The sequence below is a fragment of the Rissa tridactyla genome, chromosome 7 (genome assembly GCF_028500815.1).
Source record: "Rissa tridactyla isolate bRisTri1 chromosome 7, bRisTri1.patW.cur.20221130, whole genome shotgun sequence".
NCBI lineage: Eukaryota > Metazoa > Chordata > Aves > Charadriiformes > Laridae > Rissa > Rissa tridactyla.
The window spans coordinates 42,656,119-42,670,065 of NC_071472.1; the positions used below are offsets into that span (position 1 = coordinate 42,656,119).

Genomic DNA, 13,947 nt, shown 5'->3' on the forward strand with positions numbered 1-13,947 from the left:
TTCCCTGCTCTTTATGCTGCTGCAAATGCCCTCTCCCTCCCCACAGTGTTGACCACGTCCCCCCATGCTAACCTGTGTTGTCCTGTTTTGCACTTCAAGGGTACTAAAGGCTCACTTGGTCAAGCAGGGCCGGCTGGAGAACAAGGCATGAGAGGGCCACAGGTCAGTGAGTTTATGGCAAAGCGTATGTATTATGTCATGATGCTGTTGTGTTATTTCATCACAGCTGCTCCCTCAAAGAGTCTCAGCAGCGAGGACTGTTGGGATTTGGCTATTTTTGGGTGGTCTATGGCCTGGCTGTCCTTCCCTGGGACATCAAGCTTCCCATTCCATTCATACCTCCCGAGCTGTGACGTGCTTGAAAACCATCTTTCGGGTGCTGCAGCATTTGCTTCCCCTTGCAATCTCATGTAGCTCTGGTGTGGTTTTGCTCAAGTGCTTTGACACGGTCTCTCTTTTCTCCCTGCACAGGGTCCACCCGGCCAGCTTGGCACGCCAGGCATAAGAGGAGAGCAGGGCATTCCTGGACCCAGGGTAAACCCTTCTGCTACTTCTCAGCCATTGACCCAACCCTGCTCGGCACAAACATCTCGCTCAGCTAATAAGATGCGGCCGATGTGTCTTTCCGTTTCCCTCTTTAGGGCCCTAACTCTGTTTCATTCTCTTATAACACACTCTTTGAGTACAGTCCTCCTCACGCTCTTTGAGTACAGACCTCCTCAACTTATGCTAAAGATTTCTTGATCAGGAGTTACAAAAGAGAAAGAGTTAGAGGCAACCACAAAGGGATCAGGACTTCAGCATATGGCTCATTACGGTTTGCAATCTTAATTAAAGAACATCCCTGAGTGACTGGCAGAGCATCCTCTGTGGTGTTTCAGCCTCTGAGGCCAGAGCGTGGCCATCTCACATGCTTGCTGGGGGCCCCCCATGCATTTATTTCTCTCTCCTGCTTCCCACCCGAGCAAGACTCGTGGCCATAAAGCCAGACGCATCTTGCATTTCCCCATCTTGAGCAGGACTTTCTCCCTCCTGTTTACGCCTTTCTCAGGTGGTTGCCCTGGGAATAATATAGGTTGCTGCTGATATTTGCATTCAACTGACCCGGTTCTTCATCTCTTCCCAACTGTGACTTAGACTTCTGAATTTCCTAAGGTGCTTTGGGAGGCACCAGCCCTACTTGTTAATACATAATTTCTACGGTCAACCAATCCCTCAGTTTCTGGCACCCAGTTTTATTGACACGTTGCCAATGTGCCTCTCCTTGTTTCTGTTCCAGGCTGGTAGTGGACCACCAGGAACCCCAGGAGAGCAGGGAAGGATCGGTCCCCTGGGACGAAAGGTGTGTCTTCACGAACATTGGGGCATCAGCAACTAAAATAACAATGAAAAGCTTCTGGATAAGAGTCAGCTTAAAAAAATACTGGAGATTAACATCTTGGAGTGGAATTAGCTTGTCTTCACTGGATGGCACAGCGTGGAGTGGAGCAAGATCTGTGCTCTTCATGTTTCATTAGGCTCCTGTTTCATTGAACAGAGGCAAAAATAATTGAGTAACTGAGATTCCCGAGTAATTTTCTAGGGTAGATTCTCAGCTGGTGCCCACATGGGAAGGTGGTCATGCTGGCTCTCTCCAGACCTGCCGTACGGTTTTTTCTCTCCAGATTCACACACGCTGGTTCATGTCTATGGCTGCTGCTCCACTGTCCCTTTGCGCTGGCCAAATGCCCAGAGCTTGAGAGCTTTTATTTTTGCAGTGTTTATAAAAAGCAAACACCATCCTGTGGTGGGAGCTGGCTGGTCTCCCATGTCCCATTGCTCAGCTTTCCTGAATTCACTAATGGTGCCACTAAAGGGCAAGCATTTTGTAGCATTGCTGGCCACGTAGGTCCAGCCATGACTTTCTACTGCAAGGACCACTGCAGGCTGGTCTATGTAAAGAAACCAGAGCTGATGGGGTGGGAAAGGCTGAGAGTTGCCTGGAGTTTCAGTGCAGGCTTTAACAGATGCTTTTGTTTTTAGGGTGAGCCTGGAAACCCTGGACCCAAAGGGCCAAATGGACAACAGGGCCCACGAGGAGAGATGGTAAGTGTGGCCATGCATTCACACCTTTAAGGATGCTGGGCTGAAGCCTCTCCTGTGGCAAAAGAGCCACAGCGGAGAGTTTAGCTCCCCTCTGGTCTTTGCATCCTCCATAGTACAATATGAGAGAGGAAAATCAGCCTTATGTCTTCAGCTGGCGTGAGCATGGTAGTCCCTTTGAGGAGGTGAATTATATTCACTTCAAAAACGAGTTTTAACATCTCGGAGATCAGTCTGCAAGGCCGAGGCTGTCCAGAGTTGCTTGGTCTTGTCCTGGCTCATTGTATGAGGCATGGGTAGATGCCCTCAGCTGACCCCGTGTGCTAGTCTAAAGTAACCTATAAAAAGGATGTATGGACTAAGTGAGCCCTTTTGTGGGGCCTGATTCTCATTTCTCTGTATATTGAGGAGCCAACTGAGGAAAAAATGGTTTGTGCAAAGCAAGGGAGGACAAGCTGGGGTCAGACATAGCTATAAGTACACCCCTAGCATTGACTGACCTGCTAACCTGCTTCCAATTTCTGGCTTCCACCTGGGTCTTACACATTATATGTGTATACTAAGCAGGTTTTAATTCAGATTTGTAGTTTTGGCACCACCTTTTTGTACTTTTTTTTTTTTCTTGCAATAATTTCACCTAAAGAAGGACTTCTGAAAGACCTGTGGCATCAGTGGGCTCTTTTTATTGATACTGCTGGATCTGTGAGGTTTAAGCTAGTCACATATGATGGCATATTAATGACTTTGGCTTTCTGATTTTAGGGTGATGATGGACGAGATGGAATTGGTGGCCCAGGCCCTAAAGGCAGAAAGGTAGGTGTGTGCTCAGCGTGCCCATCTACCCACAGGAGCTACCAAGGATAAGGAAGTAGCCAGTGCAGATGGGTAAGGACAGAGCCTGGGTGAAGTCAGATGCATACAGGGACAAAAAGCAGCCCTGCGTGCACCCTGGTGAGAAGATCAGGCAAGACTCTTCAAACGTTTCCCCTCTGTCTTTGTCTTGGTTTTGCCTATGTAAATCAGCTTCTTCAAGGAGGAGGCATAATCCTTTTGTACCTTTTAGCCAGAAAGCCCCATGAATGCCTGTCGGACTTTGAAAACAATATGCCAGCATCTCTGATAGTTCTCTACAGTTGGACTTAGCCTTAGAGGAGCAATCAGACCTTAAAAAGAGTAGCTGTTAGCTTTTCGCTAATCGTATGAGGAACAAAATTGCAAAATGGATTTGCAGTCTCACTTTCTTTTTCCTCCATGTAATTCCTTCAGTTGTTACAGATCTGCCTGAAGAATCAGGATAATTTTCTAAAACCCAATATTCATGTAAACCCTTATGTTGTTTCAGGGAGAACGTGGCTTCATAGGCTACCCAGGGCCTAAGGTATGGTGCAGCCCATGACCCATGCATTCATTTTCCAAGCAATGTAGCCATTACCCGTGGTTCTGTGCAGAATTTAGAGCTCGCGTTTGTGTTTTTCCCCAACTAGGGTGGACCTGGTGACCGTGGTGGTGCTGGAGGCCCTGGCCCTAAAGGAAACAGAGGCCGCAGAGTAAGTTGGACCATGACACAATTTTTCCCCTCTGCATGAATGGCCTGAAAGATGTGTACATCTTTTCACCCCTAAGTGTTGACCCATGCTCCTGGGAGTCCTCTTGCAGAGGTTCATGGAGAGGATATTTTTTGCTCTCTCTCTCTTTCTAGGGAAATGCAGGAGATCCTGGGACCCCTGGTCAGAAAGGAGAGGTTGGATATCCCGGGCCATCTGTAAGTGTTTATTGCATTGCTGATGGAACCTCTGCCTTCCTCCCCAGAGAGACTCCTGATTGCCTTTCTGAGAAATGAGGTGGTCCCTACTGGGGCCAGGGGTTGAAAAATATGCCCACCTCCATCTCCTGCTAATTTCAAGTTGGGCAAATTCCTCTTTATTTGCCTTGGGTGCGTCTCTGTAAATTTCTAACTATCTGTTTATCATTGATAAATATTCACCCATGCTCAAACCGCAACGCACAGCAGAAGGAAAATGTCAAGAGACGGGTTCTTATCAGACACTAGGATGTCCCCATGGCAGCATGCCACGTAAAGCTCCTTCTAGGAAGTTCTCAGCTCTTTATCATTTATCACCCCACACAGGATGTGGTCCATGACCAAATCTGACTGGCACAGAGCACCCTAGGAAGGCCAAGGTGACTTGGCTTGCTTTGCACATGAACCTAGAGCATCGTAAATGTCCCTTTTGGGTTTGGTCTCAGCTAGGTTCACCCCTCACAGGGGGAAACACTTCCCCCTGTTGTTGGAAATGCAACTGAAAACAGGCAGGTTTTCCATTAGCTTCTGTATGACCCATGGTTAAATAATTATTCCAACTAGGTTCATGGGGCACCCTGAAAATAAACAACACACTCATCAATTTTACTTTATTTTTTTAAACAGGGACTTAAAGGCGATAAAGGAGAATCCAGAGATGTAAGTGTGGCATCATTTCTCTCTTGGTTTGAAATACTCTTTTGCTGGCTGTGTCACGTATCTTTTTTTTCCCTTTCTCTCTCTCTTTCATTTTATTTTCTAAAGCAATGTGCACTTGTGCGGAACATCAAAGACAAATGCCGTGAGTACATCAGTGCTTTGCTAATTCCCTGCCACTACCCTTGTATGCCTGTCATGTTACATGAACGGCACTGACCAAACTGCTTTTTTTCCCCCATCTTTTCCACAGCTTGCTGCTATGGTAAGTCACCTTCAGTCCTTTAAATCCCAGTGTGACCATATGCCAGAATTGTTTCTCTCCCCGCGTACGTGGTATGAATGGTTTACCCCCGCTGAGGACATGGTCCTTGCACCCTGGCAACTATTTGGGGCACTATTTGTTCCCAACGCATGTTTCTGGCAGGTCCCAAGGAGTGCCCAGTCTTCCCAACTGAGCTGGCCTTTGCTATCGACACCTCCTCAGGTGTCGTGAGGGAAGTTTTCAACAGGATGAAGCAAACCGTGCTCAGAGTGGTCAACAACTTAACCATCGCTGAGAGCAACTGTCCTCGGGGTGCCCGGGTGGCTCTGGTCACCTACAACAATGAGGTCACCACAGAGATCCGCTTTGCTGATGCCAGGAAGAAATCAAGCCTCCTCCAGCAGATCCAAAACTTCCAGGCAACCCTGACTACGAAGCCACGCAGCCTGGAGACCGCCATGTCCTTTGTGGCCAGGAATACCTTTAAGCGTGCCAGAAGTGGCTTCCTTATGAGGAAGGTGGCTGTCTTTTTCAGCAATGGGGACACGAGAGCCTCCCCACAGCTCAACGACGCTGTGCTGAAACTCTACGATGCCGGGGTCATGCCTGTGTTCCTCACCAGCAGGCAGGATGCGGTTCTCACCAGAGCTCTGGAGGTTTGGGTCATTCACCCTTTCTTTCCTAGTCTGGTTTGCTGAGGAGATTGGTGGCGTTGACTCTTATAGGTGGTGGTTGGCTTTCACAGGCCTTTCAAGTACATAGTGCTGGGAAAGCAATGCTGGCCAGACTCATCCAGCGTGTCTATTAGGAGAGAAATCCAAAACACAGTGCATGTTGTGAAACGCTAGTGAGGTTATGAGTCATTTGTTTCCCAGAAAATGGCTCCAGGGTGCCAGGTGTGGTATGAAACAGAAGAAAAGATGGTGCCTATAGGGAGAAAGGTCTAATTTGAGACAGAAAGGCAAAGGGTGGGAAACTAGAATGGTAGAATAGTTTGGGTTAGAAGGGATCTTTAAAGGTCATCTAGTCCAACCCCCCTGCAATAAGCAGGGACATCTTCAACTAGACCAGGTTGCTCAGAGCCCTGTCCAACCTGACCTTGAATATTGCTAGGGATGGGGCATCTGCCACCTCTCTGGACAACCTGTTCCAGTGTTTCACCACCCTCATTGTAAAAAATTTCTTCCTTATATCTAGTCTGAATCTACCCTCTTTAGTTTAAAACCATTACCCCTTCTCCTGTCACAACAGGCCCTGCTAAGATGTTTGTCCCCATCTTTCTAATAAGCCCCCTTTAAGTACTGGAAGGCCTCTATAAGGTCTCCCTGTAGCCTTCTCTTCTCCAGGCTGAACAACCCCAACTCTCTCAGCCTGTCCTCACAGCAGAGGTGCTCCAGCCCTCTGACCATTTTTGTGGCCTCCTCTGGACCCACTCCAACAGGTCCACATCTTTCCTGTGCTGAGGGCTCCAGAGCCGGATGCAGTGCTCTGGGTGGGATCTCATGAGAGTGGAGTAAAGGGGCAGAATCAAATCCCTCAGCCTGCTGGCCACGCTTCTTTTGATGCAGTCTGGGATATGATTGGATTTCTGGGCTGCAAGTGCACATTGTTGGCCCATGTCCAGCTTTTCATTCGCCAGTACCCCCAAGTCCTTCTCGGCAGGGCTGTTCTCAGTCCCCCAGCACGTACTGATACTGGGATTGCCCTGACCCACATGCAGGACCCTGCACTTGACCTTGTTGAACCTCATGACGTTCACACAGGCCCACTTCTCAAGCTTGTCCAGGTCCCTCTGGGTGGCATCCCATCCCTCAGGCATGTCATCAGCACCACTCAGCTTGGTGTTGCCTGCAAACTTGCTGAGGGTGCACTCGATAAGAAGTACCATTGGCAGAGAGAGAGAGAGGAAGTACAGAGATTTAAAGCAACAAAAAAGCCCCAGACGAGTATGTTGAGCACTTTTTGCAGTGCTTCACCCCTTTCTTGGAGCTTATGTCTCTAAACTAGTCTCACTAACTGATGTCAGGGGTGTTAGATTCCTCCAAATGGGATCCACCAAAAGCAGCGTGCTGAGTAGAGAATCCCTTAGAGTTGTGGATTGCCCTCCCCTACTTTGAGCTGAAAATAACAGAAGGTGGAATTACTAACACCATGTTTTTCTGTTTGCGTCTCACCAGATCAACAACACAGCGGTTGGACATGCAATTGTTCTTCCAACCAGTGGCGGTCAGCTGAATGAAACTATACGGAGGCTTTTGACTTGTCACATTTGTCTGGGTAAAGCATCCAATTTCTCCTCTAGACAGTGCCAAGTCCTTCTGGTCGTGCAGCAGTTGGTTGTCAGTGGTGCAGAAGCGAAGCCCAGTTGGGAGTCAGCCCTTTTCCTGTTGAAGACAAGGGATTCTTAGGTTGAGCAGAAAACATTGGCGTTGTGAATGAGGCTCACTGTTCAGCATGGGCGTTCTCCACTTTGCAACTGGAAGCTCCTTTTTTGGCCGGTTCCCATTTTTACAGCCCAAATACTGATAACTAAGTGCTCTAAAACATGGCTTTCTGCCATTTATGACAGAGCACTTCAGGGATCCCTTTGGTCAAAGGACCATGTAAAAATAGTCATTGCATAACTAAATGTGTTTTGGGCTGAAATTACTTTGGTATCAAGTAATGGGCCAGTGAATTTTCATGGCTTGATAGCAGTATTTCATGTGACTCGAGAGATTTTTACAGTGACAAGGGAGGGTCTTCTTCAGTTCCTCCAGTTGAAACCTACTGTGTTTCTTCCCTAGATGTGTGTGACCCTGATCCCATCTGTGGTTTTGGTAGTCAGAGACCTGTATTCAGAGACAAAAGGGCAGCCCCAACAGATGTAGACACTGACATCGCCTTCATCATGGACAGCTCGGAGTCCACCACCCCTCTGCAGTTCAACGAGATGAAGAAGTACATTTCCCACCTCGTAAGTAACCTGGAAATCAGCTCTGAGCCAAAAGTATCTCAGCACCACGCAAGAGTGGCAGTTCTCCAGCAAGCTCCTTATGAATACGAAACCAACTCAAGCTTCCCGCCAGTAAAAACTGAGTTTTCATTAACTGATTATGGATCCAAAGAGAAGATCATTAATTACGTTCACAACCAAATGACCCAGCTCCACGGCACAAGAGCTATAGGAAGTGCCATTGAACACACAATGGCTCATATTTTTGAAAGTGCACCAAACCCTCGGGATCTAAAAGTCATAGTTCTGATGATGACCGGAAAGGTGAATAAACAAGAACTAGAATACCTGCAGAAGGTTGTTATCAATGCAAAATGCAAAGGGTACTTCTTCGTTGTCTTGGGCATCGGCAGGAAGGTGAATGCCAAGAATATCTATAGCCTAGCTAGTGAGCCAAACGATGTGTTCTTCAAACTGGTCGATAAACCAGGAGAGCTTCATGAAGAGCCCTTACTACGCTTTGGGAGACTGCTTCCATCTTTTATCAGAAGTAAGTAAAACACCCTGCAGCTAAAGTATTATGGAAGGAGCAAAGTGTGACCTCAGAGGGGTTGATCTGCCAGATTTGGTCTACCTGCCCATTGGTTGGGTGGGCTCTAGACTAACCACCTCTTTGGGCTGCGGGGCCCACTGGAATGTTAATCTCTTTTTATATGTTCTGTGTTGTTTGGTCTGTTTTGTTGCTTCTTATAGGTCAGCCTAGTTAAATATATCTGGGTTTTGTTCACTTTGGCTTCCCCAGCCCATCCCGTGCAGTCTGTTGGTCTTCCAAGTAGAGTCTATACTTCTGTCTGGTTTGACTTGGTCTCCATTAGCACATCTGTGGGATCTGACCTAATCCTGCCTGGTTTGCTAGTCACATCTACCGCACGTCCCATAGGGTCTGGTCCTGCTGGAGCTCTTGGACCTCTGCAGCCCGGCAGCCTGCAGGCACTCCTCCTGAACTCCCTCAACAGCCAGCAAATCTTTCTTCCCAACTTCAGCATAATCATGTCTCGCAGGCATTTGGACGGCTCAGTCTGAGATCTGGAGTTGCTCTACGCAGATTTAAGGACCAGATGAGCAGGATTCTTTGCTGAGGGATAAATACTGCTGCTGTGTTTGGGATGTGCAGATTGTGCCTCGAAAATTTGCATCTCGTCTTAGCTAGAGACCCCAGGCTGGATCTTCAGCTAAAGCCAGCTGCCAGAGATCATAAACAGACCTGGCCAGCAAGGACAAGAAATGAGCCTTTTCTAGGAAAGCTACCTTTATCAAAAAAGTCCTGAAAAATCAGTCTACTGGGCTAATAAACTAGTGATTCAGGAACGTGTTGCACTAAATAGGAAGCAGACATGAGCATATCTTTCCCTGGAAATAAATGTTTAGGTTTTCTCAGCTTGCTTTTTCCATTTACCACTTACAGGGGTCCTGGAAACTTCAAACTCTTGAAAAAATATTAACTGTGTGGTTGGAAGTGCCTTGTTATAAGAAAGCTGTTTACATGTGACAGACTAAGACATATAGCCCTCTGGTATCCTGCAGTTACTGCTCTCATGTTTGTAAATCGTAATAACAAATCTCCCAGCCCGGGATGCTGCAGTAACCACACCAAAGGTCAAGAGATATTCCATAGTTTTTGTCAGAGCAAGCAAGAAGAGAAGAGGCGTTTTTTAATCAAGAGGAAATATACGTAATGTGTCGTTGGTAGGTAACCACCATCCTCAATGCCAATGTTTAATGTCACGCTTTCTCTGTCTCTAGGCGACTTTGCTTTCTACCTGTCTCCAGAGATAAGGAAACAGTGTGAGTGGTTCCAGAGTGACCAGCAAGCCAAGACCCAGAGCCCCGGGCACGCCGGGCACAAAGCAGTGTAAGTAGTGCCTTGTCTGCAAGAAAAGCTTTATTAAGCCTGTCTGGGGAAGAAGTACTCATTTCCAAGTCCCTGTTTGGGAAAAAAAAAAGAAAAAGCAGCTTCAATGATAACAATCAGGATTATCAGTGTGTTACCAGTTCCTTTAGTGTGGTGGCAAAAGAGCAACGACGGATCTAATAGAGAAGGATAGGTGAGTACACACATAATTTAAAATTTGTGTTGAATTTCATATAAATGATATGAAGGAGGCATATGCTACTGTCACGCAGGTCAGGAATTCCAGAAATTGCTATTAATTTGGGGTTTTCCATTCAACAAACTCTTTTCAGGGGCTGGGCTGCCCTGGACTGTCTAATATTCAGGACCCATCATAGAATATATCCTCGTATTTTCTGAACAGAAGTGAAAGCTTGTGTGACTCACTCGTCACTGGCACAGAGCTGTCCTGGCTTTAGAAGGACGAGCCCCTTGGAATCAGGCACGCTACAGATCTGTCTACTGAATTCACTTTTATGTGTATGAATTTGGTGTATAGACTTCTGCCCCAAGCGGTGGGCAGTGCTCTGCGGCGCTTTTCACTGCTTGGCTGTGGGCATGCCAAAGCGGACAAAGACTATTGACCTCCAGGGAATTCTTACCAATGGTTTCTACATCAACTCCTCTCCAATTCCAAAATTCTGCTTATATGGAGGGGAAGGGGGAGGGAAAGCCACATGAGATGCTTTCGCTTTGACAGGTATGCGGCATCCAACACAACCATAAGCCGGACCCTCAATGCCAGCACCACAGTCAATGCGAGCATCAAGCCAGTTGCGAGCACCAACGCCCGTGCCAGAACCACCACTGCCAGCACCACGGCCCAGACCAGAGCCACCGACCAGACCACAGCAAGCACTGTGGTCCAGGTGAACGCTACCACGCAGAGTGCAGCAAGCACCACCACCCACGCCAAAGCTGCCGGACGCACCACCACAAGCACCACAGCCGCCGCGGCAGGTGGCAGGAGGAGACAAGGTGGTACGTGAAGGGCTGTCCCCACACAGAATCATAGAATGTGTTGGGTTGGAAGGGACCTCTAAAGACCATCTAGTCCAACCCCCCTGCAGTGAGCAGGGACATCTTCAACTAGATCAGGTTGCTCAGAGCCTCATCCAGCCTGGCCTTGAATGTCTTCAGGGATGGGGCCTCCACCACCTCTCTGGGCAACCTGGGCCAGTGTCTCACCACCCTCAGTGCAAAGAACTTCTTCCTAATGGCTAATCTAAACCTGCCCTGCTCTAGTTTAAAGCTGTTATCCCTCAGCCTATCGCTCCATGCCCTTGTAAACAGCCCCTCCCCAGCTTTCCTGTAGGCCGGCCCCCTTTAGGGACTGGAAGGGGCTCTAAGGTCTCCTTGGAGCCTTCTCTTCTCCAGGCTGGACAACCCCAACTCTCTCAGCCTGTCCTCACAGCAGAGGGGCTCCAGCCCTCTCATCATCTTCGTGGCCTCCTCTGGCCCCTCTCCAATGGGTCCATGTCCTTCCTGTGCTGAGGGCTCCAGAGCTGGATGCAGCACTCCAGGTGGGGTAATGAGCAGGGCCTCTCACTTGCCTGTACCACAGTGGGTTGTGGCTTTTCTTCCACCCCGAGAGGATTATTCCTCTGGGGAACGTCACTCAGAGGCCAGATTTTGTGCTTGCAGAAACAAGTATTTAGGTGCAAAACTGGAAATCTGCGCTTTGTCAACTTGTGTTGAGAATTTTGTGCAAAACCGGGAGGGGGACAGGCTGCCTCTAGGCAAAACACAAGCAATCTAAAGAAGGGACAATCCATCATGTGCTGCCTAGCTCAGCAGTACAGCGACAGAGCACTTCTCTTTTCAGTGTGGCCCATTTGCTTTCTATGTTTTCCTTGTAGTGTTATCCCTCTGCTAAGTTTTGCTATTTATGGCGATTCATACAATGGCATTGTTTGAATTCTGTGTCAGCTAATATAAATAGTTAGTTGAGTTAGTTCACCACTGAATCAGTGCAGAGACCTATTTGGGAACGCTAAAGCTCTTTCACATCGACACAGCTCATGTAAAGGAGTTCCCCCACGTGTTTTCCCAAGGGAGCGCAGCCAGCTCTGCACTAGCGGAACAAGTAACAAAGAACACGTGTCAAAGCACAGGGATGCTTAACCAGTCAATGAATGCATGCCCCCGTGTAAATACTAAATAAAAAAAGCAATAAATAAAAACAATCAGCTTTTGCAAGGTTAATACTTTCATCAGCTTCCGAGGAACAAGCATTTCTGGGTGTTTCTTGCTCCACTGTTGCTTCCAAGCAATGTTTATAAAGGTCTCGTCCAACACTCTGTCATAGCAGGAAAACCTTTCCCTAATAACTTCTTTGACCTGTCTGAGGTTATATTTGATCTTAAGCAGGCTTTGCTTGAAGGTCTTCAGCAGTTCAGTGAATCCATTGCACCCTGGAGAAGGACATGTTTCCAGTTGTTGGGAAAGTTGTGCTGGGAACCACATTTCAAGCTGCGTAAATCTCGTAAAAAAAAAAAAATTGCTTTGCTTTGTTAGATCGCAGCAGATCATTAGAAAATAAATAAACCACTTGGTAAATCATCTGGGCTATGGGGAAAAAAAAAAAGCCTCCCTGCAGAGTGCTGGGTTGGGCACCTGAGATAGCAAAGTCACAATTCGGTTTGCCCATGCCACAACTGGCTGCGGACAAATTTATTTGCTGTGGACTGGGAAGGAGATCCTGCAGCACCGAGACACTTTTCCCTTGAGACCTTTCCTCTTCAAGTCCTTGCTTAGTGTTTCTTCTTCTGATTTTGCATTGCAGCAAAGACCCACGATATCCAGATCACAGACGTCACGGAGAACAGTGCCAGGCTGCGCTGGGCCAGCCCCGAGCCACACAACACCTACATTTTTGATATCACCGTCACCTTAGCACATGACCACTCTCTTGTGCAGAAGCAAAACCTGACCGGCTCTGACCACACCATCCGAGGACTTAGAAGCGGACAGAAATACCTTGTTGTTGTTACCGGCTACCAGAAATCCCAACCCAAAGTGACCTACACAGGGACATTCAGCACAAGTAAGTACCTCTTGAGAAAAACACACCAACGCTTATTTTTTTCATAAAATGGGCATGAAAAATGTATGCACACATGTAAGGGAGGAGGAATCAGTTGGTACCAACGATCCCAGCCCTGGCAATGATCGGTTGTGTCACTGCATGTCTGGCATCCTCTGGACCAGCAGCAGGGACCTGGTTACGAAATGCTGCAAATGTGTTTCTTTAGCACATGCAAGTTGACACTTCAGTGGTGTTAAATCGACACAGATTGTGGGAGAATTAAAGCCAGTCCCAGAGTGGGGGCTTAGTCTTACTGTGCACGCAGGAGGCTTTGAACAATGGGTCTTGGTGGGGTCCAGCCAGCATTGCTGTAATTAATAATAAGAGTCAAACTGGGTTAACACAGAGTAAATTCAGCCCAACCTGATTGCAAAATAAGCAAGAAAAGCTGTTTCTCCAATTACTATTTCCATAGCCACCTGCCTGCTGCACATATTACATTACCCCTCCAAAAATACATAAAGAAGAGATTAAGCAGAGGGTTTAGTCCTTTGGGGAAGCAAGCTCCATGTGTACAGATCACATGTAAGCCTCATCAAACCCTTTGGCATGGCCAAAAGTTGCTGTGTAAGACACAGTGAATTTTTTTTTTAACATAATTTGGCGTAGAGGTGGTGTGGAGAAGTTTGCGCTGGTCCTGCCAGTGCTGCATCTGGCTTGTTCTGGCACTTCAGAGCCAATTTCAGCGACCACAGAGAGCCTTTCCATTGGCATCAGTGGGTTTGGATCAGGTCTGAAGTCTCTTACCTTCGCGAGCAATAAAAGTGTCCACAAAAATGTTGAGAAAAGACATCAATGTGTAGAAGAAACATTTTCATGTTGTTCACTTGGAGCTCTCGATGCCCCGGGAAGCTGCATTTCCCATTGAGTAAATGTCAAATGGGAACAGATTGGGCAGGCAACAGTGATGCTACCTGTGCCCCCAAGATGTGACCTGGACACTGGGTAGGACCTGCCCCCCTTACCCACACTCATAACCCTCCACCAGAGAAAAGCAAATCCAACCCTTCTTGTGGCTGCAGCCCCCTTCTGCCCTCCAGCCCCATGGAAAGTGAGCCACAGGTTGCCCTGGGAAAGGGACGTGATGCCATGTGGTGGAGTCATGCAGGGCATGATGCAACAGGAACCATGTTCTCCTTTCCATCACAAAAGCTTTCTTCCCCCAGCA

General features: G+C 47.7%; 1 protein-coding gene across 10 annotated transcripts in view; it reads left to right on the forward strand.

Moving 5' to 3' along the window:
- COL6A3 (collagen type VI alpha 3 chain) overlaps positions 1-13,947 on the forward strand; it is a 65,726-nt gene that overhangs the window by 42,632 nt on the left and 9,147 nt on the right. For 9 of the 10 annotated variants that reach the window (XM_054208153.1, XM_054208154.1, XM_054208156.1 and 6 more), the window contains 16 exons: positions 100-162; positions 472-534; positions 1,280-1,342; positions 2,023-2,085; positions 2,845-2,895; positions 3,425-3,460; positions 3,567-3,629; positions 3,782-3,844; positions 4,511-4,543; positions 4,649-4,697; positions 4,968-5,461; positions 6,983-7,082; positions 7,592-8,290; positions 9,544-9,652; positions 10,392-10,672; positions 12,477-12,737. In XM_054208153.1, coding sequence (XP_054064128.1) covers positions 100-162; positions 472-534; positions 1,280-1,342; positions 2,023-2,085; positions 2,845-2,895; positions 3,425-3,460; positions 3,567-3,629; positions 3,782-3,844; positions 4,511-4,543; positions 4,649-4,697; positions 4,968-5,461; positions 6,983-7,082; positions 7,592-8,290; positions 9,544-9,652; positions 10,392-10,672; positions 12,477-12,737 — 2,491 coding nt within the window. The remainder of the gene's footprint in view (positions 1-99; positions 163-471; positions 535-1,279; positions 1,343-2,022; positions 2,086-2,844; positions 2,896-3,424; positions 3,461-3,566; positions 3,630-3,781; positions 3,845-4,510; positions 4,544-4,648; positions 4,698-4,967; positions 5,462-6,982; positions 7,083-7,591; positions 8,291-9,543; positions 9,653-10,391; positions 10,673-12,476; positions 12,738-13,947) is intronic. The other variant, XM_054208155.1, reaches the window with a different exon arrangement.